Source organism: Dipodomys merriami, unplaced genomic scaffold (genome assembly GCF_024711535.1).
Source record: "Dipodomys merriami isolate MVZ:Mamm:240054 unplaced genomic scaffold, mDipMer1.0.p SCAF_128, whole genome shotgun sequence".
NCBI lineage: Eukaryota > Metazoa > Chordata > Mammalia > Rodentia > Heteromyidae > Dipodomys > Dipodomys merriami.
In genome coordinates this window covers 1327135-1354798 of record NW_027202582.1, presented here as the reverse complement: position 1 = coordinate 1354798, position 27664 = coordinate 1327135, and the positions used below count along the sequence as shown (strand labels likewise).

At 54.5% G+C, this 27664-nt stretch overlaps 1 protein-coding gene across 1 annotated transcript in view; it reads left to right on the top strand.

Annotated features, from left to right (window-relative positions):
* LOC138824271 (neurexin-2-like) overlaps window positions 1–27664 on the top strand; it is a 105747-nt gene that overhangs the window by 36964 nt on the left and 41119 nt on the right. Inside the window, 9 exon segments of the mRNA XM_070018009.1 lie at window positions 2384–2407; window positions 11050–11211; window positions 12389–12827; window positions 17186–17572; window positions 17769–17972; window positions 23023–23049; window positions 24779–24898; window positions 25528–25909; window positions 26442–26632. Coding sequence (XP_069874110.1) covers window positions 2384–2407; window positions 11050–11211; window positions 12389–12827; window positions 17186–17572; window positions 17769–17972; window positions 23023–23049; window positions 24779–24898; window positions 25528–25909; window positions 26442–26632 — 1936 coding nt within the window.

Sequence of the window (27664 nt, the reverse complement as noted above, 5' to 3'; positions counted from 1 at the left end):
AATTAGAAAAAAGCCAGAAGTGCAAGCATGGCTGAAGTGCTAGAGCGCCAACCTTGAGTAAAAAAGCTAAAGAGTGAGAGGCCCCGAGTTCATCCCCAAACAAAAAAGACAAAACTGGAACTTCATACATGCTGAAAAATGTTCTTCCCCCTGCCATTGTATTCTCCACAACCAATTCTAATTTAAAAGGAACAATACTTAGGTTTTTACCTTTAACACCCCTCCTCTTCCTCTTGGTCAACTGGTATAGTGATGTCAGACAACTTATTATTATTTTTAACCTTTTGGGCCACAATTGATTTAACTGCCCAAAGCTAATCACTCCATGTTCTGACTAGCTGGCCTCTTCATTTCCTGACAATCCTACTAGCCGGCAGAGCTAATCTTATCTAACATTGCACCTGCAATTAGATTCTTCTCTTGCTATGTAAACGGCTTCTGCATTGGTTATTCAGCACTTCTTCTAGCTGCTAATATTGAATTCTGTTATTTTTAATTATATGAGGCCCTTATTAATTGTCTTACTAAATTAGTTTTGTGCCCACTGGTTATAAAACCGTCTTAACGAATGACTTTGTCCCTAGAACTCCACACCTTCTCCCAAGCACAGTCTGGGACCCTGAGTAAGTGTCTCCCTCCATCTCTGCTACTTTTAAGTAAAGCTGCCTCAGTGCCTTTGACCTCTCTTCTCCAAAGTCTCGGGTAGTTTTGAAGGTGGATGGTGCTGTGGTCCTTGACAGAGGGAAGAGAAAATAAACTTAGTAGTATGTGGAGATCAGAATTGAGAGGCCAGGGTAGAAGATGAGGCTCAGTACAGGGAAGAGTAAGGGCTTTCAGAGGTAGCTGGGTACCTGTGTTCTTCATGAGTTCAAGGAGAGTGAATTTCTGGCACTGGCCATGGGAAAAGGAGGTTCAGGGGTTTGGGGGTATACATGACTGCTGGGAAAGCCTCATCAGTTCTTAGGGACTTTCAGGGGTGCTTCTAGGGTACTTAATTCAGGAGGGGGGGTGATGATTGCACAAAGGACAAGAGAATTGGAGGTTGGGAATGTGTCATTGAAGAACCCAGAGGACTCTGGGAAATGTGGGCTCGGGACAAATCAAGGTGGGCAGCAGGAGGACCCAGCTGTGGGTGGGAGAGGGGAGGAGCGGGAGGAGGGTTTGGGATGGTGGGGGGCACTGTGAGCCCTCTGCCAGCCCTCCTCCTTCCGATTGTGATGGCGACTCACTCTCTCCTCAGCTCCCAAAGAGAAGCAAAGATTAAAAAAAAAAAAAAAAGGAGAGTGAGAGAGAGGAGCTGCCCTTCTCCCCCAGTGACTGCAATCATTTGCCTCCCCTCCGCCCCCCAGAAAAGCAGATGCCCACGCCCCTTCTGGGTGGGGGCCGCTTCCTTGGCTTCCAATGAAAGCGGTCTCATTTTTGCCAGTCCTGCAATTCTCCACGGGCGTTGCCCACTTGTCTCCCAGCCTGACAGCCAGCTGGCCCATCAGCAACCAGTTAACCCATTAACCCAACACGGCCACCGGTCAGCCAGTTGGCCAATAGCATCTCACTCCTTAGCCAGTTCTCTAGAAAGCCATCTGGTTGACCAGTCAGCCAACAGAGCCATCCGTCCATCCCCCCAAGGCAGCAGCCCACCCCGTCTCACACCCTTGTTCCCCTCCCTCCATCCCCTCCCCTCAACTCCCTAACATTTCAACTGGATAGGACCTACTAATACTGCATAACTGGGTCTGCTTCTTAACCCTTACCTTCCCTCTCTCACCTTCTGTTGGAAAACCCCGTTACTGACTCCGTGTGTGTTACTAACACGCTTATAACCCTGGGGACCAAGGGACGGGCAGGGACAGGTGGGGCAAGGTATGAGTGAAAAACCGAACTAACCTTTCTGTGTCATCTGCGGAATGTCAGCCATCTTTAAGTCTTTGCTTTCTTGGTCCAGTTCTTTTGTTGTTGTTTTTTTTTTTTTTTTCCTTTTTTTCCCCCCACCTCTACTAACCAAGGTCTCTAACTGTTCCCCTTCTCTGCAGAATGGGGTTCTTGCGGGGGGAGGGGAATGAAGACTGGGGAGAGGAATCCTGAAGAGGGGTGGGAAGGGGATTGGGAGAAGAAGGGATTTAATCTGTGTGTGTGTTTTATTTCTCCCTCTCATTATAATTTAGTTTTTCTTTTAAATACTGCTGTTGAGCCCGAGGTGGGAGGGTCTGAACAACCAACCAAATATATATGCATATATATTTTTCCTCCTTCCTTGAGTTTCACAGTTGGTCATTTTATTTTTCTTTTCTTTTCGTTCTGGTCTTTTGTTGTTGTCTTTGTTGTTGTCCTTTTTGTTTTTTTGTTTTTTCTGACACCCCCTTCCCCTCCCCCATCTCCGGTGAAGCACGCAGGGATTGGACACGCTATGGTAAACAAACTGCATTATCTGGTAGATATCACTCTAATTGTCTTACCGTTTGGTTTGCCGTGGGTTTTTTTAACTGTTCGATTATCCCACTTTTGTTTCCTCTCCTCGTTTGGTTTTGGTTGTTTTGCTCTTCCAATTATTATTATTATTACTATTATTATTTTTTGCGTCCTGGACAATCTAGATTTTTGATTCTCTTTAATTTTCTTCTTTCCCTTTTCGTTCTTCTTCTTCCTTTTTTTGGTCCAAACTCAAATCCAAAAGACAAATGGCAATCAAAGAATTTGGCCTGGTCCTGCCCTGTCATCCCTGCCTTCCGAATGAAGTCAGAGCCCTGGCCTGAGTGGCCTTGGGCAGGCCTCCGTTCACAGCTCCCGTCAGGCCAGCCCCGATGCCAATCTACAAGCTTATTTCTATCGCTTTCTTTTGTTCTTTTTTTTTTTTTCCTTCCCTTCCCTATTTTTGTTTTTCTCTTGGTTTGATTTCTTTCTTGGTCTCCTGAAAATCCATGGAAAACGCCATCCCATGACATGCTACGCTCTGCTCACCGTTGGCTCCGGACGGGGCTCCTCAAGCTGAGGGTTCGGGGCTGGGGTGTGGCCTCCCCTGGTGGACAGCGGGGCAGGTTCCACAGAGGGGTGTGGAGGGATGGCTTTAGGAGATGCAGAGTGGCCTGGGACCAATCCCGCCCTCCTTCAGATCACCAGTTCATACCAGTTTGGTGGGCTGCCCCTTGCTGACTTACCAGGGGAAAGGTGGCACCCCTCCCCACCTCTCAGCCTTGAGGATTTCCAGTTCTGTCTCCCCTACATTTTGCATGGCATGAATGGTCTTTTCTCCCAACCAGGGATAGTGTCCAGTTCCCCCAAGCTCCGCTGCTCTGACTAACACTGTGTTTCACACTGTCTTCCTGCCCCTTGAGCCCCTCCCCTGCCTCCCCACTCCCCTGTCCCTGCCTCTCCTGCATGGCCTCTGACAGGGCCGGGCTTCCTTCCCTGTTGAGAGTGGCCAGAGGAGCAGGCCGTGCAGGGGTGGAGCAGGGCAGCCTTGTCTTGTCCTTGTCCTTGCCAGGCTTCTTGTGTTTGGGTTGGGCTCGATCCCTGCGAATGCTGGCGTGGGTGTGGGTGTCGGTGGAAAGGCAGCTGGTGTGTGTTGGCATGTGGGTGTGACTGTGTGTAAATGTTGGTGTGACTTTTAGGGGTGTGAGTGGGAAGCCATGCTGTGTGTTTGGGAGACTGCTGGTGTTCCTCTGGGTATAACCGAGGGGGGTGGGGACTGTAGCCCTGGCTGGTTTGGAGGGGGCTGAGGGATTCTGTATGGAGGTAGGCCGTGGAGGCCGGCCCTTCGGTGTAGATGCCTTGATGCGCAGAGACAGGGCAGGGGCTGGGTGGCGGGCGCTGCGGGAGCGTGTGCCCGCGGGCTGCGCGGAGCCATCCCCTGGGATTCCCTCCTGCCTGCCCAGTTCCGGCGCAGCGGCAGCAGCTGGTTAGTCATCGCCTATTAATAATGCAGAGTGATTGAACACCAGGCGGGGGCCCTGTAGATGGACTTGTCTGCCCCTGTCTGAGGTGGGAACTGCTTGGGGCAGTTGTCTGACCTTCTCAGCCTCCTGGATCTGTCTATGGTAGTGGAGCTGGAGTTCCCAGCCTCAGAGGCTTTCCGGCCTCCCAGGAGGCCGCATCTCTGAGGCCATGTCTGGTCTTTCTGATGTCTTCACAGGTGTATGTTTTCTTTTTTTGTGCTGCTCCTGGGACTTGAACTCAGGGCCTGGATACTGTCCCTGAGTTTTTGGTTTGTTTTTTTCACTCAAGGCTGGTACTCTATCACTTGAGTCACACCTCCACTTATAGTTTTTTGTTTTTTATGGAGATAAGAGGCTCACAGACTTTCCTGCCTGGGCTGGTTTTGAACCGAAGTCCTCAGCTCTCCGCCTCCTGAGTAGCTAGGATGACAGGTGTGAGCCGCTGGCGTGTGGCCATGTATGCTTTCTTGAATTCACACAAACTAGCGTTCAGCCAGCACCACCCCAGCCTTCCCTGGTCTAAGACCTGGTGTGTGGCTACTGCCACAAACAGAGATGTACAGATCGACCTGTGCCAGCCCTCTCTAGCCTCTTCTTCCTGCTGCTGCTTCTAGAGGTTAGCTTCTGTCTACCCTGCTGGGGCTAGGCCCTTGGGTACCTGTCAGAAGCTGGCCATTTAGAGCTTCCTTGACTGAGCTTCAGGGCACAGACAACCTGTGACTTTGAGGACAGAGGGAGGGAGGTATGATCAACCCACGAGGGACTTCCTGGGTGACTCGGGGTACCATCCTAGAATTAGGACTGGGCCTTCTAGTCTCAATAAGGCTAAAAAAGCTTAGTGCTTTCATCCACCAGTGGGCTGACAGTGTATCTGAACTGCTCTGGCATGGATCAGTGTGAAGGTCAAGTGTATGTGCGAGGCGTGTGGAAGCCTTTGGACTGCATAAGGGAATGATAATTTTATTAAGCTTTATAAAGCATTAGCTGCTTATCGCTGAGTGTCTGGGGCTGAGCTGTTGTACAAAGAAGCTATTCCCTTCCCATAAGAGTCCCGGGGGAACTGAGAGGCTCTGGCCCCACTGGAGATCTTGTTATCCTCCCTTATTAGGAATCAAGATGCCTCAGGAGTTGGGAGGAAGCCTGAAGATGAATGACATAGTTTAGTTAGTTAAGAAGCCAACAACTTTGTCTGGTTTCAGTCCTGGCAAAGGAAGTATTTGGCAAATGCTGTGTCCAAAGTCCATGCTTCCCTGAATAAGCAACAGCTGATGGATGAACAGATTCTGTTGTTTCGCAAACCTTCATTAACCTGCCCCTAGGGGCCAAGACCACTCAGAGAATGGACACCAGCTTTTTGTTTTTTGCTTTTGCTTTTGTCGGTGGTGGAGCTTGAACTGAGATTTTTTTTGCTCTGCTCTACTACTTTGAGCCACAGTGCCACTTCCAGTTTTCTGGTGGTTAATTGGAGGTAAGAGTCTCATGGACTTTCCTGCCTCGTCTGGCTTTGAACCGCGATCCTCAGATTTCAACCTCCTAAGTTAGCTAGGATTACAGGCTTGAGTCACTATCATCCAGGCTCATATTGTATTGTATTTATGTTTTACTAACTCATTCATATGGACTCATGTCACATACATATATGTGTATATGTATCTGCATATAGATAGATAGATAGATAGATAGATAGATAGATAGATAGATAGATAGATAGATAGATAGATAGATAGATTTTTTTTGCCAGTTGTGGGGCTTGAACTCAGGGTTTAGGCACTGTTCCTGAGCTTCTTTTGCTCAAGGCTAGCACTCTACCACTTGAGCCACAGTGCCACTTCCGGCTTTTTCTGTGTATGTGGTACTGAGGAATTGAACCCAGGGCTTCATGCATGCTAGACAAGCACTCTACCACTAAGCCACAATCCCAAACCCTCATGTCTAATATTATTTGAGCATTTCTCCTTAGGAGAGTGGATGGACAGACCAAAAAAGCTTACCTCGTGAGCCAGATGGGCTAAGTGTGGTAAGGCTGATGAACATTTGCTTATAAAAACAATCATGGTTCTTTGTTAGGTCTTTAAGCAGCATTCACATTTTGGATGTCATTTAAACTTGATGATGCCTGCATTATAGGCAGGAGGCAGAGCGAGTTCTTAGTCGGCAGGTGAGGGTGCTGGGTCCCAGGAAAAGCACCTTGCCTGCTTACAGAGTTAAGCACTTTGACTTGTTCTTATTTGTTGCTCACAGGGAGCCTGGAAGAAACAGGGGTGGAGGAGTATTAAATTCCTTTTGCAGGCTATAGCCAGAGAGTCAACGTGAGATTGTTCTAGAATAATAGTAAAGGCTAAATGAGAGCCTGGGATTTCAACAGGCTTCAGGATTTGCAGAGGGCTGTCAACTCTGTGCCTCAAGTTCAGCTCCCCGTTTGTCTGGTGACGGAACTTCCTGCTGCGCAGGGCTGCGGTTCCTCATGTAGTGGGAAACTGGGAGCTGCTTATAGGGCTTCCTCCTCCAGCCCTTCCCTGTCCTACTCCACTCCAGCCAGGAACTTTCCTGTGGACTGGTGTTTGTTTGTTTGTTTTTGCTTGTTTGGGGCTTGAACTCTGGGCCTGGGCACTGTCCCTCAGCTCTTCAGCTCAAAGCGAGTGCTCCACCACTTGAACCACAGCATCACTTCTGGTTTTCTGGTGGTTCATTGGAGATGAGTCTCACGAACTTTCCTGCCCAAGGTGGCTGTGAACTGTGATCCTCAGATCTCAGCCTCCTGAGTAGCTAGGATGACAGGCGTCAGTTCCCAGCTCCCAGCTCCCAGCTTCAACTGTGTTGTTTTTTGTTTTGCCTGTACTGGGGCTTGAACTCAGGGCCTGGCCACTGTGCCTTAACTTTTTTGCTCAAGACTGGCATTCTACCACTTGAGCCACAGCTCCACTTCTTTTTATTTTTATTAGTGGTTAATTGGTGATAAGAGTCTCACAGACATTTCCTGCCCAGACTGTTTTGAACTGTGATCCTCAGATCTCAGGCTCCTGAGTAGCTTGGATTACAGGTGTGAGCCACCGGTGCCTGGCTTGCACTGTTGATCTGAACCACATTAGGCTTGTGGATCCCTTTGAAGATTTAATGACAGCAGTGAACTCCCATAGGAGACAAACCCCCGTCCATAGAGTTTTGTATACGCTGTCAGGGGGCTTTGGGCAAGCCCACTGAGTAACTCACACTTGCACTCCATTGTATTCTCCAAATAGGAGTTCAGCCTGAGATCGTGGCAGGTGACAGGAAATGACTGGACAGTGTCAGAAGTTGCCTTCTATCTGAGGTTTTCTTCTGGTGGCATGTGGGGCTGGATACCCCCCCCCCCCATGAGGGTTATTTGTGGCTAGTATTTGGTTTTTATTCTGCCTAGCCTACTGAGCAAATGGGGGTGGTCAGGGCAGAGATGGGGGGCAGGGCCAGCAGGAGGGGCTCAGAGCCCTGCTAGGTCACAGGCTGTCCCCTGGGCCGCTGCTAGCTAGTCTAGTTTCTAGGCTGAACAGCACAGAGGCTATGGTCATTTCCTCTGGTCTCCAGGACCTACTGCGCTGGTTGGCTGTGGAATGGCTCAGCGTTGGTTGGGTATAGACCTTTGGCAGGGTTTTGGGGTCCACGCTGTGGTCTTGATGCTGCTGCTGCTTAGAGACCTCCTACCTCAGCTTTTGGTAGGATGGTGTGTGTGTGTGTGTGTGTGTGTGTGTGTGTGTGTGTGTGTGTGTGTGTGTGTGTGTGTGTGTGTGTGTGTGCGTGCGTGCGCGCGCGCGCGCGCATGTGTGCTGTGTGTGTGCACGCATGCATGCAGATGTGTCTGGCGTTGTGATTGGTGGCAGTGGGATGTGTGGGGCTCACTGGTGAGCCCTTCTTTACTGTTCTCATGAGAGTCTCTGTCCTATGGGTTGCTCCTCTGTCCTTCTCAGTAGAAGGAGGCTTCTCCTCCCTGTACCCTGCAGCTCTTTCGCCTCCATCTCCACTCCTCCAATCACCCCTGCCCGGCATGCCTTCTCACCTGCTGCCGCCTTTCTGGCCTGTCCTGCTGGGCCTGGCCCCCACCCCGCCCCTCTAACCCGCATGGGTCCCAGCTGCAGCGGCTGCTCTGTGTCCCGCAAGGCCCTGGCTTCCTCCCCTCCTCCCCCACTGGCCCCACCCCTTCCAGAAAGCTGCGTGGGAGGGGTTGGGGGGCAGGGGCATCAAGAGCCCCTGGGGTGGAGGGGGACAGGGGAATGATTCCCCTGTTTCCTGCTTTTACTAACGAACCTGCCATTTTTGTGTCTGGACTTTGATTTGTCTGAGGGAACAGTCGGGTTTTACTAATCTAAGTCATCTCCTCCCTGCCTTCCCCAGACACCTTCCTCCATTCCCTCCGCCCTCTGCTTCCTCTCCACCCACTGCTGTCTCTCCTTCCTCCCTCCCCTGCTGATCTCCTTCCCCAGTGTACCTCCTGGTGGTTCCCTGCCTCCTGCCACCTTCTCCCCACACCCCGTTCCCCAGAGTGGGGCTTAAGGCAGCCCTTTCTCCCCAAGCCGCTGAGGCGCAGTGGGATTTGCTCCCAGCCCAGAAGCAGATTTAGGAGGGTGATCCCGGGCCCCTGTGCCCAGCCCTGAGTTAGGCGCTTCTCACTCAGAGACGCAAGGAGGATGGCCTTGACCTTGGCAATGGAGAAGGATGAGGAGAGCTCAGAGCCCGGGGGAGGGGGGTGTGATGGCCTGAGACAGGGAGGGAGAAGAGGAGCTCAGAGAAGACTTCTGGAGGCCAGAGAGACTTCCGAGAGATCTGGGGGCCAGGAGAACATTCTTCCTAGGACCCCTAGGACCCCTGAGGCTGCCACCATAGTCACAGGCTCAGGGAGCATTAGGTCTGTAGATGGAGATAGGGACAATACCGTACCTTGATGTCCACCACCCCGCTGGACAGGTGGGGTCACAGGGACGTGTCAGATGGGGTGCCACCCTTCAGGGGCCAGCCTGCAGGGGGTGATCCTTAGATTCTAGAAGCAGTCAGCAGTCCAGATCTGGCTCTTGCATATCAGGAGGCGTGAGAGTGAGGTAGCGCCACGTTTTCCCTAGAGAGGTCCTGTCCTCCTGTCTTCTCCCTCCCTCCCCAGTCCTGCTCCTCCCCTCCTCCTGCCCCCCTTCCAGTTCTCCCCCTTCCCTTTCTCTAGCCTCTCCTGCCAGGTCTAATCTTGTTTGCATGTGTTTGTGACTAATACTTACTCTGCCCTTGCCCTTTTCCACCCAGACCCTATCCTCCTGTCCCCCAACCCCCCCATTCCAGCCTCAAGGCGAGGTGGAGGAAAGAAGAAATAAATAATGACCAGTTCTCCCCTCAAAACATGACTCAAAAGCTTCAGACTGTCCCCCCCCTCCGCCACCGCCACCTGTTCTCTTCTGTCCTTGAACCTTGGCCCCCAGCACAAGGTTTGATGGTTCCCCAGGGCGTTCCTTCAGCCCTCACTCTGCCAGCCCTCCCACTCCACGAGAGGCTCCAACCAACACGAGGGACACTCCTGCGGCCTGGGGAAGTTGGGGCGCTCCTTCTATAGGGTTCTCCCCTGTCCCTTAAGAGTCCCTGAGACAGCGGAACCCTGGAGGCTGGACGAAAGCTAGTAGCAGTGCACGTGGACTGGGTGTGATTGGAAAGCCCCAGTCTCCATCCTTTGCCTGAAAAAAGGGGGTTCTAGAGCATATTTGGGGAGCAGATGGTATAGTGAAACACAAAGTTGGGATGACAGAGAACCAGCTCTCTGGGGGCCCCAGGGGGGCTACCTCTGTCCGCATTGACCCTCCTAAGTTCCCAGAGAGGGGCTCATCATCCCTTGGTTCCTCCCTACAAACTTTACTGGGGGGCTGGAGCCTTGTGGCTGCTCAGGTGCCTGGACTCTGCAGGGTCCTGGGGAGCCTTTGCCTGGGGGGGGCAGTGGCCACCCCCAAAGTCCATGCTGAAAGGCTCAGAATATCAGCCACTCCCACTCCTGTCCTCCAGTTTTCCACCCTGGGGAAGATTATTCTGGAGATCAGCCCTGCCCTACTCCGTTCCCTAAGGGTAGAGCAGTGGATGTCTATGGAGAGCACACTAGATGTGAAGAAAACCAGGACTAGCTAGGAGCAGGTGCAAAGCTGCCTTCTTTGGAGGAATAACAGGTATCTGAGGAAGGAAAAGACAGACAAGCTGGGCACCGGTGGCTCAGGCCTGTAATCTAGCTACTCGGGAGGCTGAGATGGTTAGAATCACAGTTCAAGGCCAGTCAGGGAAGAGAAAACTTTGCAAGACCCCTGTCTCAACAAAGCTGCATGTGGTGGCATATGCCTGCTGCATAGCTACTAGGAAGCCGGGCTCCTGGGCAGGAAGTGACACTCTATCTCAAAAGTGAACAAAAATCAGGGTTAGAATTATTGTTCAATAATGAGTGCCTTCCTAGCCAGCAAGAGGCCATGAATTCAAACCCCAGTACCACCAACACTTCCCCCCGCCCCCCTCCCCAGAAAAGACTATTAGTAACCCACAAAAGTTGGGTATCAAGAAGTAGGGAATCATTCCCGGGATTGCTCAGACAGATGTGTGTCTGTCTTCACTGCCATCTTCATCTCCCTCCTGGACTGAGGCTGAAAGAACCTGGTGCCCCGAGCAGAGGTGCAGGTGAGTCTCAGCCACCCAGGGCCAGAGTTGACTGCGGAGTTGTTTGAGGAAGCTTTGAACCCGCGTGTGTCCAGAGAGCACTGTCCAGTGAAGAGTAAGGGCACCACTTGGCTTTCCTCCTCTTCCCATAACAGGACCCTGTCCCGGAGTCCCACCCTCCGTCCCCAGCGCCTTCTAGGAGCTGCCTCTGGCGCCCGTGTTGGCATTGTGGTGAGCCTCTTCCTGGGCCTGCCGAGCTGGGGCTGTAGGCGTGTAGGGCAGACCCTGAAACCATCAAATCTTGTGCTGCCTCCTCTTCCTCCTTCCTTCTCCACCCCCACTGTTCCTCCTCCAAGACAAGCAGACATAAAAATGGGGGTCCCCCTCCCCCACGACCCCCGGCCCTTCCCTTCCCCAGCCCTGGCTCTTCCCAGGGAGTTGATGCCGGTTGTCTCCTGTCTCTCCCCCTCCCTGGGCTGGGCAGGTGACCATCTCGGTGGACGGGATCCTGACCACCACAGGCTACACGCAGGAGGATTACACCATGCTGGGCTCGGACGACTTCTTCTACATTGGGGGCAGCCCCAACACCGCTGACCTGCCGGGCTCGCCCGTCAGCAACAACTTCATGGGCTGCCTCAAGGACGTGAGTAAGACCAGGAGGGGCTGGGGTTGGCCCCAGAGCCCTTTGGCCCCGCCCCATCTGCCATGTGGTTTCTTCTGACATGGCTAGATGGTGAGACACATCCTCTCTTCAAAACCCATGGCCAAGCCGGGCGCTGGTGGCTCACGCCTGTAATCCTAGCTACTCAGGAGGCTGAGATCTGAGGATCGTGGTTCAAAGCCAGCCCGGGCAGGAGAGACCGTGAGACTCCTATCTCCAATAAACCACCAGAAAACCGGAAGTGGCGCTGTAGCTCAAGTGGTAGAGCGCTCGCCTTGAGCTGAAGAGCTGAAGGACAGCGCCCAGGCCCAGAGTTCAAGCCCCACGACCAACAACAACAACAACAAAAAACAAAACCCATGGCCATTAAGTGGGTCAAGAGGCCTCTCCCCTCTCACTTGCTTGCGCTTTAGAGGGCACTGCCTCCTCCCTGCTCCTTTCAGAGGCTCTTTGGGAGCAGCCCCTGGTACAGGGGAAAGGCTGAAGCTCCGCCTTTCAGCCTCATACCTTCTACTCACTGGCTGGGTGACCTGAGTTTCTTTACATGAGGATGGGTAGTTGGGACCCAGTTCTTCCGATTGTTTTGAGGAACAGAGACAAGTGTTAGTGAAAAGATTCTGTCTGTAGAAACAAACAACAACGAAACCCAGCAAGCCAGGCCTGGTGGCTCATCCCTATAATCCTACCTACTCTGGAGGCTGAGAGCTGAAGATCAGAGTTCAAAGCCACCCCCAGGCAGGAAAGTCTTTGAGACGCTTATCTCCAATTAACCACCAGAAAACCATTGTGGCACTCTGGCTCAAAAGTGGTAAGAGTGCTAGCCTTGAGCAACATAGCTCAGGGACAGCGCCCAGGCCCTGTGTTCAAGCCCCAGGACTGACAAAAAAGAAGAAAAAGAAAAGGTAGTCACCCACTAGTGGCAGTTGCCTCTGTTTTTACCATGATCCAGTGGCACCTGGCCAGGGCAGAGGAAGTAAGCGGCCAAGGAAGGAACTCAGGCACAGCCACTGAGTATGAGGTTCCAAAGCAGAGGCCCGAGCCAGGTTATCTAGTGGCACTGGGCCGGGGCCACCGGGGATGGGTAATGGGGTCCTTGCAATTGCTGGCCGTGGCAGGGCAGGTCTGCCCTGGCCCTTTCCTGACCCTTTCCTCCCTGCAGGTGGTGTATAAGAACAATGACTTCAAGCTGGAACTCTCCCGCCTGGCAAAGGAAGGGGACCCGAAGATGAAGTTGCAGGGGGATCTGTCCTTCCGCTGTGAGGATGTGGCTGCTCTGGACCCGGTGACCTTTGAGAGCCCCGAAGCCTTCGTTGCCCTGCCCCGCTGGAGTGCCAAGCGCACCAGCTCCATCTCCCTGGACTTCCGCACCACCGAGCCCAACGGGTTGCTGCTGTTCAGCCAGGGCCGGCGGGCTGGGGCCGGGGCAGGCAGCCATAGCGCTGCCCAGCGGGCTGACTACTTTGCCATGGAGCTGTTGGACGGCTACCTCTATCTTCTTCTGGACATGGGCTCTGGGGGCATCAAGCTTCGGGCGTCCAGCCGCAAGGTCAACGACGGTGAATGGTGCCATGTGGACTTCCAGAGGGACGGGCGCAAAGGTCAGGAGGCGTCTGGATCACCCCCTGCCCTGGCTACTCCTCTCCTTGTGTCTCCACTTCCTCCTTATCTGTCATCAGCTGGTCTTTGTTCTTTTTTCTTTGTTGGTCGTGGGGCTTGAACTCTGGGCCTGGGCGCTGTCTCTCAGCTCTTCAGCTCAAGGCTAGTGTTCTACCTCTTGAGCCACTGCGCCACTTCCGGTTTTCTGAGTGGTTTATTGGAGATAAGAGTCTGGCTTTGAACTGCGATCCTCAGGTCTTGGCCTCCTGAGTAGCTAGGATTACAGGCGTGAGCCACCAGCATCTGGCTAGTCTTTGTTCTTCATCATCTCTTGCTCTGCTCCCCTACCACGTCTCCTCCAGTCTTGCCTTTGTTCTTCCCATCCCGCACACCGCAGAGAGAGCCCAGCTTTCAATGCCAGCCAGACCTGGCTCCCACAGACAGCATGTGGGACTCTGTGTGCTTATTAGCGAAAGGAACTTCCATGAGGACCCTGAAGAGGAGAGAGTGGCAGCATATCTGGGCACATCTGGGGAAGCATCAGCTCAGCCCCTAGCAGAACAGAGCACCCCATCCCATCCCTCCATGAAGACAGCTGTCTAACTGTGCCTCTCCTCAACCCAGAACCATTGAACCTTCTTTTATTGTCTCAACCAATGGGTGCAGTTTCTGGTTGGGGGACTTGGTTCCAGGATACCCCACAGCCACCAAAACCCGATATAGTGTTTTATAATTTTTTCTTTTCTTTTTTTGGTTATGGCACTTGGACTCAAGGCCTGAGTTCTATCCCTAAACACGTTTGCCCAAAGGCTAGTACTCTACCACTTGGAGCCACAGTGCCACTTCTGGTTTTCTCGTGGTTATTTGGAAATGAGAGTCTCATGGATTTTCCTACCCCAGTTGGCTTCAAACTCAGCCTCCTGAATAGCTAGGATTACAGTGAGCCACTAGCCTGGCTCCTGAATCCTTTAATCATAGATATCTGACAATACCTAATAGAATGTAAATGCTATATATAATAGTTCCATTGTATTGTTTGAGGAATAATGATAGGAAAGAAAAGCTTGCACATGTTTAGTACAGACACAGTCCGTTCCCCTCCTCCTCCCACCCCCCATATTTCCATCCGTGTTTGGCTGAACTGAATGCAGAAACCAAGGCTGACTGGGTTTACTGAGCCATTTACTTCTTGTGAGCTAGGCGCTGTCCAAGGTGCTGGAGCTATGGACAGCACAAATAGATGATCCACCATGTCTGGCCAGGAAAGACACGGTAAACAGCCTGGGAATGATGGAGCCGCAGGGTAGGGAGTGCCTGGTCAGCAGGTGTGAGTGCTTAGGCCTTCCATCCCTTCCAGCCACTCTATTCCACCTTTCCTTTTCAGCCTTCCTTCCCAGCCTCTTGTTTTCTGCTCGCTAATTCGCTCCTCTGTGTTGTTGGACACAGAATTATTCAAGAAAGAGAATTGATATAAATGAGACCCGACACATCATCCAATTTAAGTGCTTATCAATGTCAGCTAAATTTTTCTGCTCCTCGGGCTGTCACCACCAGGGCCTTGGGATCTGCGTGGAGTGACCTTTCCTCTGCGTGTGGGGAGGAGGGGGCCGCCAGCGCTCCTGCAAACCTCGGCTTCTCCCGGGCTTGCTGTCCCTCTTCCTTCCTCAGAGGACTTGATGGGAAATGGCTTCTCTCCGGGCTGTGTCTCCTGTTGGCACCAGTGGGGTCTTCGTGGACACCTCCCACTGTGTCTGTGCAGGCTGTCAGTGTCTCTCAGCCTTGCAGAACCTGCCAGACCTCCTGCTCCTCTGAGCACTTAGGCTGGGGTCCTGTTCCCTCACACTGACCCCCACAGTCCAGGCACCATGTCTGGTTGGGTTTTGTGAGGATCACAGTCTTGCCCACTTCTAGATTTTTCTGATGCCTCTTGTTCACAAACACAGACCTGGGGCAGCCATTCTAATAGTGCCCTCTCAGATCTATCTGACATTTTTTTTTGGGGGGTGTTAGTCATGGGGCTTGACCTCAGGGCCTGACTACTGTCCCTGAGCTTTTCTGCTCAAGGCTAATGCTCTACCACTTTGAGCCACAGCTTCATGTCTGGTTTTCTTGTGGTTGATTGGAGATGAGAGTCTCATTTCTGTCTGGGCTAGCTTTGAATTATGATCCCTACATCTCAGCCTCCTGAGTAGCTGGGATTACAGGAGTGAGTTACCAGCTCCCAGCTTTCCATGATATTTTGCAAAATTGCTTTACTTTAAAAACTGTCGTAAATTGTACTTAACTTTAAATTTACCATCTTAGTCATTTTGAGTGCACAGTTAGAGAGTATGAAGTATATTCATATTGTTGTACAACTGTTACTACCATCGATCTCCAGAACATCCTTATCTTCCCAAACTAATCTCTATCTCCATTAAACACATACTTCCCTGCGTCTCTCCTACCCTTGACACTACTTTCCATCTCTGTGAAATCTGGTGATTCTAAAGACCTCACACAATTGAAATCATTGATATTTTCCCTCCAATTTTTTGTGGGGGTCAGTCATGGGCTTGAACTCAGGGCTTGTGCACTATCCCTGAGCTTTCTGCTCAAGACTAGTGCTCTACCACTTTGAGCCACAGCTCCACTTTTGGTTTTCTAGTGGTTAATTGGACATAAGAATCTCATGGGTGTTCCTGCTAGGACTGGCTTTGAATGGCGATCCTCAGATTTCAGCCTCCTTAGTAGCTAGGGTTACAGATGTGACCTATCAGTGCCTGGCAACACACTTCTTTGAAAGGTTTTTCCAAACTTGAAAAAGGAGGAAATAAAACATATAGAATAAAAAAACTATAAAAAGAATAAAGTTTCTACTGTATAGATTTCTATAGCTTAAGGTCTTAGTAAAGGCTTTGGTGCTCTCTTCTGATCCCAAAGCTTTTTCCAAAGGTGATCACTTGTCTTAGTCTATTTTTTGTTTCTGTTACAAAACACTTGAGGTTAGGATATTAATAAAGGAAAGTTTATTTGGCTCATAATTCTGGAGGCTGGAAAAGACAAGGATAGGGTGGCAGCTTTTGGTGTGTGTGTGTGTGTGTGTGTGTGTGTGTGTGTGTGTGTGTGTGTGTGTGTGTGTGTGTGTGTGTGTGTGTGTGTGTGTGTGTGTGTGTGTGTGTGTGTGTGTGTGTGTGTGTGTGTGTGTGTGTTTCTGAACTGGGACTGGCATGAACTCAGCACCTGGGTGGTGTTCCTTAGTTTTTTTTTGCTCAAGACTGGCACTTTACCACTTGAGTCACAGTTCCACTTTGGGCTTTTTGGTAGTTAATTGGAGATAAAGAGTCTCATGGGCTTTTTTTGCCTACGCTGACTTTGAGCTGTGCCTCAGATCTCAGCCACCTGAGTAGTTAGGATTCCAGGTGTGAACCACCAGAGCCTGGTGGATTGGTGTGAACTTCTGTACTGTATTACACAAGGCGAAAAGGCTGACCAGCACATAAGGAGACAGACACTGAGAGGTAGCCTTGCTTTACAACCTGCTCTCCTGAGAACAAACGTACCCTGAGCCCACTCTGAGAAAGGCATTAATCCATGGCCCAATCATCTCTTAAAGGCTCCACTCAATACCACCACAATGACAACCAAATTTCACCGTGAGCTTTGGAGACCAATTATGTATAACCATAGCAACTCTCTCTTGGTACAAAAAACTCTTCTCACTCAGAATCTCCACGTCTGGCCTCCTTTCTCCTGGCTGCCGGCCTGCTTCACAGTTCCCAGGAACTGATCTGCCTGCCTGTCTTGTCTGCCAGCCATAGGATGGGGCTCCAGGCCAGGGCAGGGAGGCTGAAGGGTGGAGCTGCAGATTCTGGGATCTTGGTCTTTGCTTCTCCACTGCTGTGGCACTCAGGCAGCCCCTTGGCCCCCGTCCCCAAGTCCCTGTAAGCTCTCCCTGCCGCTTCAAACTAGGAACCTTGGATTCAACTTTGTGCCTCTTATCACGGTTCTTCACCTGGTTCTAGGTCCAAGGGACTGGCCAGCATGGACAACCCAGAGAATGAGCTGGTCTTTTTAGGACACAATCTTTTTGGGTGTGTCCTTTGAGATCTGGCTCAGGTAGCAGGGAAGGTTCTAGGCAGAGGCCCAGAGCAGCTGGGTCACAGGAGCTCCTGAGCTTCAGAAACTTTAAGGCAGTTTGGGCAACGTGGCGAGTGAAGCCAGATCTCCAGGCCAGAATGTTGCTCATCCTCTTGAGCCTACTGCTGGGTGCAGGGGGGTGGTGCCCAGCTGGGACTGGGGGCTTCCTGGGTAGAGTCGCGACACCCCCTTCTGGTACGTGGCTTCTCCCCACTGAGGCTGGCTTTCTCTCGGTCCTCAGGCTCCATCTCAGTGAACAGCCGGAGCACTCCGTTCTTAGCCACCGGAGAGAGTGAGATCTTAGATCTGGAGAGTGAGCTGTACCTGGGTGGCCTCCCTGAGGGGGGCCGAGTGGACCTGCCGCTGCCCCCGGAGGTGTGGACAGCAGCTCTCCGGGCTGGCTACGTGGGCTGTGTGCGAGACCTGTTCATAGATGGACGTAGCCGAGACCTGCGAGGCCTGGCTGAGGCTCAGGGGGCTGTGGGTGTTGCCCCTTTCTGCTCCCGCGAGACGCTGAAGCAGTGCGCCTCTGCCCCTTGTCGCAACGGGGGCATCTGCAGGGAAGGCTGGAACCGCTTTGTCTGTGACTGCATCGGGACCGGCTTTCTAGGGCGGGTCTGTGAGAGAGGTGAGCTGCCTTGATCCCAGTCCTCCCCATGCCTCACCCCTGCCGCCCTGCTCAGGTGACCTGCACCACCCACCCCTGCGCCCCTTCCTCTTGAGGGAGGCTTGTGGTCTTGTAACGATGCTCTGCTCTCCTTTCTCTCTCCACTCCCCTTTGTCCCTCTGTCCCCCTCCCTGCGTTCTTCCCACTCCTGGGGCAGAGGCCACGGTCCTGAGCTATGACGGCTCCATGTACATGAAGATCATGCTGCCCAATGCCATGCACACCGAGGCCGAGGATGTGTCCCTGCGCTTCATGTCCCAGCGGGCCTATGGACTCATGATGGCCACCACCTCCAGGGAGTCTGCCGACACCCTGCGCCTTGAGCTGGACGGGGGGCAGATGAAGCTCACGGTCAACCTCGGTAACCACCCCGCCCCAGGCCTCCCAGCCCCTCCCGGCCTGCCTCTCATCCCTACCTCCCTCTGTCTGGAGAAGCTGGTGGCGGCACCAGCGAGAGGTGCCCTCAGCAGGATTTGAAGATGGGAGGTGACACCCCAGCTCTGAGCCCCAGGGAGCTCTGGCCATTTGCAGGGGTTTGCAGCTGAGAGCTGTGCCTCAGGGGCGGAGACCCAGAGCGTGGCCACGCCCCTCCCCGCGTGTCGCAGTCACCCAGCTCATTCTCACTTCCGGTCCATCTACGAATTTCATTCGTTGGTTCATTCATTTGGGCAGTGCTCACTGATGCTCGCTGGCGCTCATGGCAGATGAGGGGTGACGAAAGGCTGGTCCCCGCATGCAGCCGCCCTCAGCCTCTGTGCTGGCTTGAGAGCTGTTTGCCTGTGCGCACACTGGGCACACGGGGACACACCATCTCATCTCGCATGCGCGTTTCCATGCCTCAGTCCCGTAGCCGCCCGGGAGGATTGCAGATCGCCAGGCAGACATCGCCGTCGCTGTTCTACAGATCATAAAACTCACGTGGACATGTCCAACATCCTCCAGCTAATGGGGGATGGGGCGGGGAAGAGGGAGGAACCCATCTCAAACCCAGGTCATGGGGTGTGGGGCGCTGGGCTGCTGGCCTTTGCCATCAGACCACTCACACTGTCTCCACCCATGCGCATGGGGCCCGGCCAGCGCTGTCTATCACATCAGGCTGGGGTCTCGTCTGTCCATTTCGGACTGACCTGAAGCAGGGGACTGTGCGGCCCTGAGCACGTGCCATGGAGAAGCAGAACTCTCAGCAGATTTGAGTCTCATTCCCGCTCCCTGCCCTCCAGAAAGAATGCAGTGCTTGGAGCATTTAAATATTTATCCAAAATTTCATTTTTACCTGGCCCCCCAAAGGACAGGTGTGGCCTTCAGGGGCCCATTACCCTGTTAATAGAATTAGATTGTGTCTCTTTCTCTTTTGGTTCCATGGCCTTTGTACTCCAATGTCAAGGACTTGCAGAGAGAGGCCAGGGCTGGAGGTGGGGAGCTGGGCAGGGGGCCAAGGCCTCTGGTTGGCTGGAGGAGTCACTGGCCCCGCCCTCACTGCTGTCTCAGCCCTTAGGGCAGGTGGCACTTGGAAGCTGTATAGGGGAATGTGGGGGGCAACATACCTTCTGATCAAGGCTTCCCAGGTCAGCACAGCCCCAACCCCCGGCCCATGACACTGTCCTAAATGGACAGCCCAGCAACCCCCCCCTCCTCCCCGCGACACACCCCGAATGTGACCCTGTGTGTCTCAGACTGCATTAGACTGGGTACACAGCACAAGATCCCCCTTTTTGCTGGCTGCATGTGCTCACTCTCTGTGGCAAAACCCTCGGCTCTGTGCTTGGTGGGACCCAGCAGAGGAAATCTGGAGCATTCCATAGGCAGGAAAGACAGGCACTTCTCGTTTACTTGGCCTGCCCTAGGTCCTCTAGGAAGAAACTCCAGTTTCTTGAGACTAGACAGGATGCAGCATCTTGGGTCAGGAGAATGTAGCTTGATCCTTGGGGCCATGGGAAGGGCTAGACAATCATTTTGGAACTCCTTCCATAGGTCAAGCTGTCAGGGTCCTTGGGACCTTTCCATGGTGGGGTCTATCTACTCTGTCTTTCCTGTGGGCCTGCTTTTCTGTTCATACCACATTCTCAGAAGTTGAAGAACAAGATGGCCGTCCTGGGAGATTCCCCCTCCACCCCAGTGTTAAGAATGGGCTTCCTAGACTGACAACCAGCAGGATGGGCCTCATGCCCACCCCTTCCCCATCCACGGAGACATCCCTGCTGAGATGCCCTCATTAGTATAGCTGACAACAAAGCTGTGACCAAAACACTTGGTGCAGACACATCTGTCTGCTGGAACCACCAGATGTGAGGGCACAGGGTTGTGTGGCCAGTGTCCAGGCAGAACTGGCCCCCAGCCACCTATCCCGCCTCAGGCTGGGATGGGAAGTGCTCTGCGACCGGGGCCAGAAGACCTGGGTTCTAGACCTGGTTTCTTTCTTTATTGGGTAAGTCATTTCCCCATTCTGATCCTGCTTTCATCTCTGTAAAATTGAGATGAGAATCCTCTCCCTGCTTGTTTTCTGGGTGGTTTTGAAACTCAAACAGGAGAATAGGAGTGGAGATATTCTCTAAAGCAACAGACACACGCACACGCGGGCACACACATACATGCACACACATGTAGGTGCCACCAAGAGCAAACCTCTCTGGCAGAGAATCCATGCTTAGAGTTGGGCATGTGGGTCCTTCTACATAACATCACCCCTTCCACTTAGCAGCAGTACCCAGACCGGGGTCCCAGGCTGGACTTTCTCTGGGGATTCTGGGGAGGTCTGATCTCCATCTTCGTGGAGGGCACCAATGGCTCAGGAAGTGGCCACACATCTCAGCAGGCGATCCTGCCAGAAAAGACACTTGGCACTGGGTCTGAAAAGGGAGCAGAGGTTGCCAGGGACCACGAGGTAGTATTGCCGAGAGGGGCATTTTGGTGTCAACCTCCCGAGGTAGGGAACTTGCTAGATAAGAGAAAGCCTGAAAGGCTCTGCTGGCTCCTTCCAGATAGACCACAGATAGGGGGGATTGTACCCCCTCCCAGCTACCTGTGGTCTCTGAGCAGGGTGGCTGGCCTTTGTCCCTAGGGGATGACCGTCCTTTGGATACTTTGCCCCATTCCAGTGTGGCATTCTACCTTGGGTCTGGCCTTTGGGGCCAGTGAGGGCCTCATCAGTCCCCTGCTTCCTTTTCTTCCAATCTACCTGCAAGGCCTCTGCCCCGCCCACAGGAGGCCACGCCCACTGGAGACGGCCTGCCTTCAGGAAGCGCTGTGTTAGCAGCAGCTGGCTGCTGGCTGGCCATTCCACTCCCTGAGCTGTCCTTCCCTCAGAAACGTCCCCCATGGGAGCCGGTGAATACTCAGCTCCCCCAGTGGTCGAGCCACCGCCCCTGAGTGAGGGCACCCCCAGGTCTGTGCTGCACCCTCTGGGAGGGGCTGCGGCTCTGGGGAGCTGTGGCCTGCGGCCGGCCTCCCCCCCCCCCATCCCCTGCATGGGGATGGCTGCCCCCCCCCCCCCCCCGCTGTCGGTTGCATGCTCTGGGTCCAGCTGGGGCCTTGGCGTGTCCTGTCCATTTCCTGCTCTTGAGGCATAAACCACAAGTTGACACGTTGCTAGTGACCACACCTGGGCTCTGTGTATGTGTGTGTGTGTGTGTGTGTCCCACTCTCCAGCTCGCTCTCCTGTGGGAGGGGCCTGGCCCCCCTGGGTGTCCATCTTCCAGGTGGGTTCCAGGAGCACCCAGGGGAAAGCTGCTGTGGGGTTAGGCTGGAGCGTTCACCTCTTTTCTGGACAGACAGAGCCCCCCCCCCCCCCGTTCCTGGTGTTTGCTTCCTGGGGAAGGGAAAGTCAAACTCCTGGCCGACCTGTTCCCCGGCAGGAGATCGGCCTACCCTTCTAGCCCCCCTTTTTTCTTTTTTGGACCCTTCATGGGTGAAAGACTGCTGGCTCAGAGAGAGAGCCCCAAGACCTGACTCCAGGGCCTGGCACCCTTCCACCTCATTCTGACACCCCACTGTCCCCCTCTGTCTAGCCTTTCCTCTCTGGGATCCTGATCCTGTTTCTCACCCTCCCTGTCTTCCCCCTTTCCTCCCTTTGCCCTCCTCTGCCCTCCCCTGGTGCCAGGCTGTGGCTTAGGGTCCCGGCTGCTCCCCCACTCTTCTGCTGCGGTTGACAACGCGTGTGGAGCTCAGCTGTACTGCCCAAGGCGCCCATGACCCCCACAGCCACAGGGGCCTCCGTGCACCTCCGCTCCAGGAACCTTCAGAGGCCCAAGGGTGCCAGGCGTGCCCTGGGCCAAGGGGGGGGGCGGGGACATGGGCAGAGGCTGCGGACAGAAGAGTCACAGGAAGTCGGGATGTTGCTCATTGAAGGCTGGAGCCCAGCCTCTCTGAAAGGCACCCCTGCTGCCCGCTCAGGACCTCCCCTTTCTCCAGCCTCAGAGAGGTGTCCCCAAGGCCGCGCTGGGAGTTAGTGTAGGGCCGAAGAGGCTCCAGCCTCGTGGCCCCTCCAGGCAGCCCGTATCCTTGGACCAATCATCCGGGGTCTTGTGAAGCGGTCCAAGCATGGGAAGGGCCTGAGACCCGGATGTCACGGCACTGGGGCGATGGCTGATGGCTGATGGGTCCAGCTGGAAAGATGGCCAGAGATCCTGCGGCCCTGGGCTGTCGGCCTTCCAGCCTTGAAGCTGGAGGAAGGGCCAGGGAAGGAAACGGGGCTGGCCTCTGCTTTGCTTTATGTCCTAGGAGGAGTCACAGGCTGGGGACTCACTATGGCTCTCTGAAATCCTCCTTTCTTAGGAAAAGAGAAGAAATAGTATTTCTTCCACGTGAAGGAGAACTCCCAGTCCCCCGGGCGCCTGGGGTCTCCGAATAGGGCGGGGTAGAAGGAAGGTTCCTGTCGGAGTGGTACAGCCCCTGGGGCTTCGAGGGGTGCATGGCCTCGGGCGGGGGCCCTGGGGCAGACCCCCCCATTGAGCACAGAGCTCAAGGAGTGATGTGTTACACTTGGGCTCTGAGCAGGGAGTCGTTCCAGAGCTGGGGGTGCAGGGACCCTGGCCCTCCCCGGCTATCTCCCTCCCAGGCGCTGAGGAGATAGGGGGTTGGCCAAGCCCTCAGCCCCCCATGGTCCCCTGTACGACTGGGATCCCAAGGTGCCCATCTCCCTCGGACACAGGCCTGGGCCCCTCCAGAAAGGGGGACCCCCGCTGCCCTGCCTCCTGGCTCTGGGGAGGGTTGGAGCCCTCTTGGGGGCAGGAGAGACAGGGGCGCAACTGAGGAAGGGGAGAGGGCACCTGGGCACGCGTGGTCCCCAGAAAGTGGCCCTGGGGGAACCCCCGCCCGCAGATACCCCTCCCTGTGAAGGATGTAAAAAAAAAAAAAAACTTGTTCTACCTTTTTGTCTTCCCTCCCCCTCTGCCCGCCCCACACGGCCCCCCCAGACTGCCTGCGCGTCGGCTGCGCACCCAGTAAGTGGCTTCCCTCTTCTTCTGCAGGCCCAAGGGTCTGGGGCGCTGGACGCTGGGGTTTGGGGAGGGGTGGGGAGAAGAAGCTGTCACTGCTGGCTGGCAAAGCCAATGGGGGTGGGGACAAGCATGGGTGTATGGGGTGGGGGGGAGGTTGGGAGCAGTAAGGGCTGAATGGATTGAAGCACAACTAGGCGAGTTGGTGGAGCGACCGTGGTCGGGATGCTCACTAGGTTCTGGAAAAGAGGATACCAAGGCCAGGACAGCTTGTCAGCAGAAGGGGTGGGGAGGAGTTGTCCTGCCCCTGCCAACCTGTGGTCAGGACCTGGCAGAGTACCTGGGGCTCTGCGGCACAGCTCCAGCAGTGGCCACCAGGGGGCAGGCGAGGCCCATGGAAAGAAGATGCCGGCCTCCTGAGTTCTGCAGGCTCTCCACTACTGCTATATCTGCTAGGGGACAAATGCCAAATGAGAGTTATTTGGGGGGGGGGTACCAGTGAGATCCAGCAGCAAGGTGTCAGAAGAATAGAAGAATAGCTCTTGGGGACAAGGCTTCCTTGTGTGTCTGGCTAGGGAGAGGGTGTTCCCATCGGTGTGCCTTGGGGCTCATCACCTCAGGGGGCATGGGTACATGGAAGGCACAGGTAGACCTCTGGGGGGGGGGAGATGCCTGCTTTATGTGTATGTGGCATGGTATGTGTACGCACTGGAGGCACCCCCTCCCCAGAGCCAGGACCCCCAGTCCCAGGCAGAGAGAGCCACAGGGGGCGCCAGCCAGCTCAGGGATGGCCTGGTTAGGCTGCAAAGCTCAGCAGCATTTGAAAGAGAAGTATATTTGCTTTCAGACTTCGGGTGTGGAAGAGAAGGCCACAGTTCCCAAGAGATAGAACACTGTCCCCTGGCCATGCCCAGGATTTCAGTATGTAGGTTAACCGGGTCACGTGGGGTCCCCTGCCGATGGAGGAGCCCGAGTGTGTGGGTGGAGGATGAATCTGTGGAGCACATGGTCACGGGTGTGGAGCCAGGCTGTGCAGTGTGTGTGTGTGTGTGTGTGTGTGTGTGTGTGCGTATGTGTGTGTGTGTGCATGCACACGTGCTGGGCCTGGGGCTTGAACTCAGAGCCTGGTCACTGTCCCTGAGCATTTTTGCTCAAGGTTGGCGCTCTGCCACTTGGGCCACAGCTCCACTTCCAGCATTTTTTTTTCTTTTGTGATTAATTGGAGATAAGAGTCTCACAAACTTTCCTGTCCAGGCTGGCTTTGAACTGGGATCCGCAGATCTCAGCCTCCTAAGTAGGATTACAGATATGCGCCTGGTTTGTGCTTTTTTTTTTTTTAAACCAAAACATTAGGCCTGGGAACTTAGCTGCTTGGCATCATGCATTGCTGATCCTAAGGTGGTAGGTGTGAGTGTGGGCAGGACCTACCTCAGGGTACAACTCCAGGGCACTAGGCATTTTCCAGGCTATAGGAACAGCACCCTTGCAGATCACACAAAGCGGCCGAGCAAGTGGGTTTTTCAGTGGGTAGCGGGGCAGATGCGGAGCGCGTGAAAGTTGTCCATGCATACACACTGGGTAGGAGGTGGACCATGAGGTGCGCGTACTTGTGTGCTCATGGGTGCAGTACAGCGTCCATGCTGTAGGTGACGTGTACACGCGTGTGCCTGGAACTGCACGCAGAGCCGTGTGAACGTGTGCGGGCACTCTGCTCACCCCCCCCTTGGTGCTGCAGGTAAAGGCCCCGAGACGCTCTTTGCGGGCCACAAGCTCAACGACAATGAGTGGCACACGGTGAGGGTGGTGCGACGAGGCAAGAGCCTGCAGCTGTCTGTGGACAACGTGACTGTGGAGGGTAGGTGGCCTGGGCCTGGCGCGTGCACGCGTCTCTACGGCTTTGTGGGCTATTTTTGGTTATGGGTCTTGAACTCTGGGCCTGGGTGCTGTCCCTCAGCTCTCCAGCTCTAGGGGAGCGCTCCACCCCTTGAGCCACAGCACCACTTCAGGTTTTCTGGTGGTTCATTGGAGATAAGAGTCTCATGGGCTTTCCTTCCCAGGCTGGCTTTGAACCACGATCCTCAGATCTCAGCCTCCTGAGTAGCTAGGATGATAGGCGTGAGCCACGGGTGTCCAGCTGGCCTTGTGTTTCTTTTAGGGACCTTTGCCTGGGCTGCTGTTGTAGGGAAGTATTTTGGGGATCCATTTTCTTCCCTGTCCCTAGGGTATGGTGCATCATGGGAGTCTGGGCATCAGGAGCCATGTTAGCGCCCCCCCCCCCCCCAGCAACAGCATTAACCCGATGCCCGGCAGCCCTCCACTCCCCCCTCCGAAGCTACTTTGCTTAGGACTAATTGAAGGTCTCCTGCTAGTCAGTCTCATGTGGAGGAAGTTTGTCCCTGGGGCACCTGAGGCCCAGCCCCAGAAATGATTCTTTGGGCTGTGATCCAAAGCTGTCCCGTCATCTTCCTCTCCCGTCCCGAGCAGGACAGATGGCAGGCGCCCACACGCGGCTGGAGTTCCACAACATTGAGACGGGCATCATGACCGAGCGCCGCTTCATCTCCGTGGTGCCCTCCAACTTCATAGGGCACCTGAGCGGGCTGGTGTTCAACGGGCAGCCGTACATGGACCAGTGCAAAGATGGCGACATCACCTACTGCGAGCTCAATGCCCGCTTCGGCCTGCGCGCCATCGTGGCCGATCCTGTCACTTTCAAGAGTCGCAGTAGCTACCTGGCGCTCGCCACCCTTCAGGCCTACGCCTCTATGCACCTCTTCTTCCAGTTCAAGACCACGGCCCCCGACGGGCTGCTGCTGTTCAACTCGGGCAATGGCAACGACTTCATCGTCATCGAGCTGGTCAAGGGGTGAGGGGCTGGCTATGGTAGGGCTGTCAAGAAGGGGCCCCTGACCCCTGACACACCCAGACCCCACCCCTAGCCACCAGGGGGTGTCCATCATCCCCAAACCACAGATCAAGGTCAGTCCCCCAGTGAGATGGAGAAGCACCCCAACTTCCAGGCTGCTGACTCCCCAGCTACTTGCTTAGCAGGGATCTCCATTCTGCTCTTTCTCCATTGTGTTCTTGATGGCAGAAGTCAGCCTGGCCCCTCTCTTGCCTTGGAAGAGCCCACCTAGAGCAGAGCAGATCCTACTTCTGGGTTGGGGCCCTCCTGCCCCCCCACAACTCCTCAGCGGTGTTGCAGGAGCCACCTCTTTGATGGCCTACTACCATTTCCCGTGACAATACTTCACACCTTAGCTTCTTGCCCTTGGTTTGGTCTCCTCCGATGGGGTCTCCTCCTCTGTTCTTCCTTCCCAGGCCCCCTGGGCCCCTGCCAGCCATAGCTCCCAGCCTCACCCAGGCTGACCCAGTGTCTCCTCCCTACTGCGGGGCAGGTACATCCACTACGTGTTTGACCTGGGGAATGGCCCGTCCTTGATGAAGGGGAACTCCGACAAACCGGTCAATGACAACCAGTGGCACAACGTGGTGGTGTCCAGAGACCCGGGCAACGTGCACACACTCAAGATTGACTCCCGCACGGTCACACAGCACTCCAATGGCGCCCGAAACCTCGATCTCAAAGGTGGGGTGGGGCCTCTGGAGAAGGCCAGCCCTACGCCTAGTTCCCCTTCACCCCAGCAAGATCACCCTTCACCCCCTCCTTGAAGGCTCCCTTTCCCATCCTCCACTCTGTCCAGCTGACATGCCCCATTTGAGACCACCTCTTACTGGTGACAGGAAGGGTCACAAAAGTGGTCAGTGGCCTGATTGTAGAGGTCTGGGTGGGCGGCCGAGGCCTTTCAGGGACCCCAACATTGAGGTGTCTGTCTTGGCATCTTGGAGGGCTGGAGAGAGGCCAGGGAGCTTCCTGTTGGCCAGTGCTCTGTGTGTGTGTGTGTGTGTGTGTGTGGTTGTGTGTGTGTGTTAGAATATAAGGGAGCAGCAGCACCTGGGATCCCCAAGTTCTGTATCTTGGGCACTGGCTGGGCAGGCTCTGGGCCCCATCTTCTCCAGGGCCTCCGCTCTAGTCATCGAGACAGGCATTGCAGAAGGGTGGGTTGAGAGCAGGCAGAGGAGAGAGGAGGCCGACGCTGCCACAGAGCCTGTCCCCCCAGTAGGAGCTGCCTCCCTGTCCGTGACCCCACACGAGGCCCTCTCGGTGTCTGTGTGACCCAAACTGTCCCATCTCAGGGAGGCTCCTCAGAGATGGGTGGGTTTCAGCAGATCTGAGCTCTGCCATCTCCAGGCACAGTGCTGCAGATTTGCCTTGCTTCCAGGAGAGGGCGGTATGTCACAGAGAATAGAAGACGCAAGCAAACCTAGGGGTCGCTGTGACCAGTGAGGATGGCTTTAGCCCCCTGGACTGGGCAGCAGGTTGGCCAGTGCCAGCCAAAGCTCGCTTTACCTTACACCAGGCTTCCAGAGAGTTCCGGCCCATGTGGGGAACCGGGAGTCCCCAAGAAGGACTTCTAGTCATTGGGGGGAAGGGGGTTCAGAATGTCCCAGGAGAGAACTCAAGAGTTGGGAGAGGCCTGACGGGGAAGCAGAGACTTCTCTGGGAAGAAGGGAACGAGGGTGGAGGGGCTGGGGCTGCACATCTATGAAAGGCCCTGAT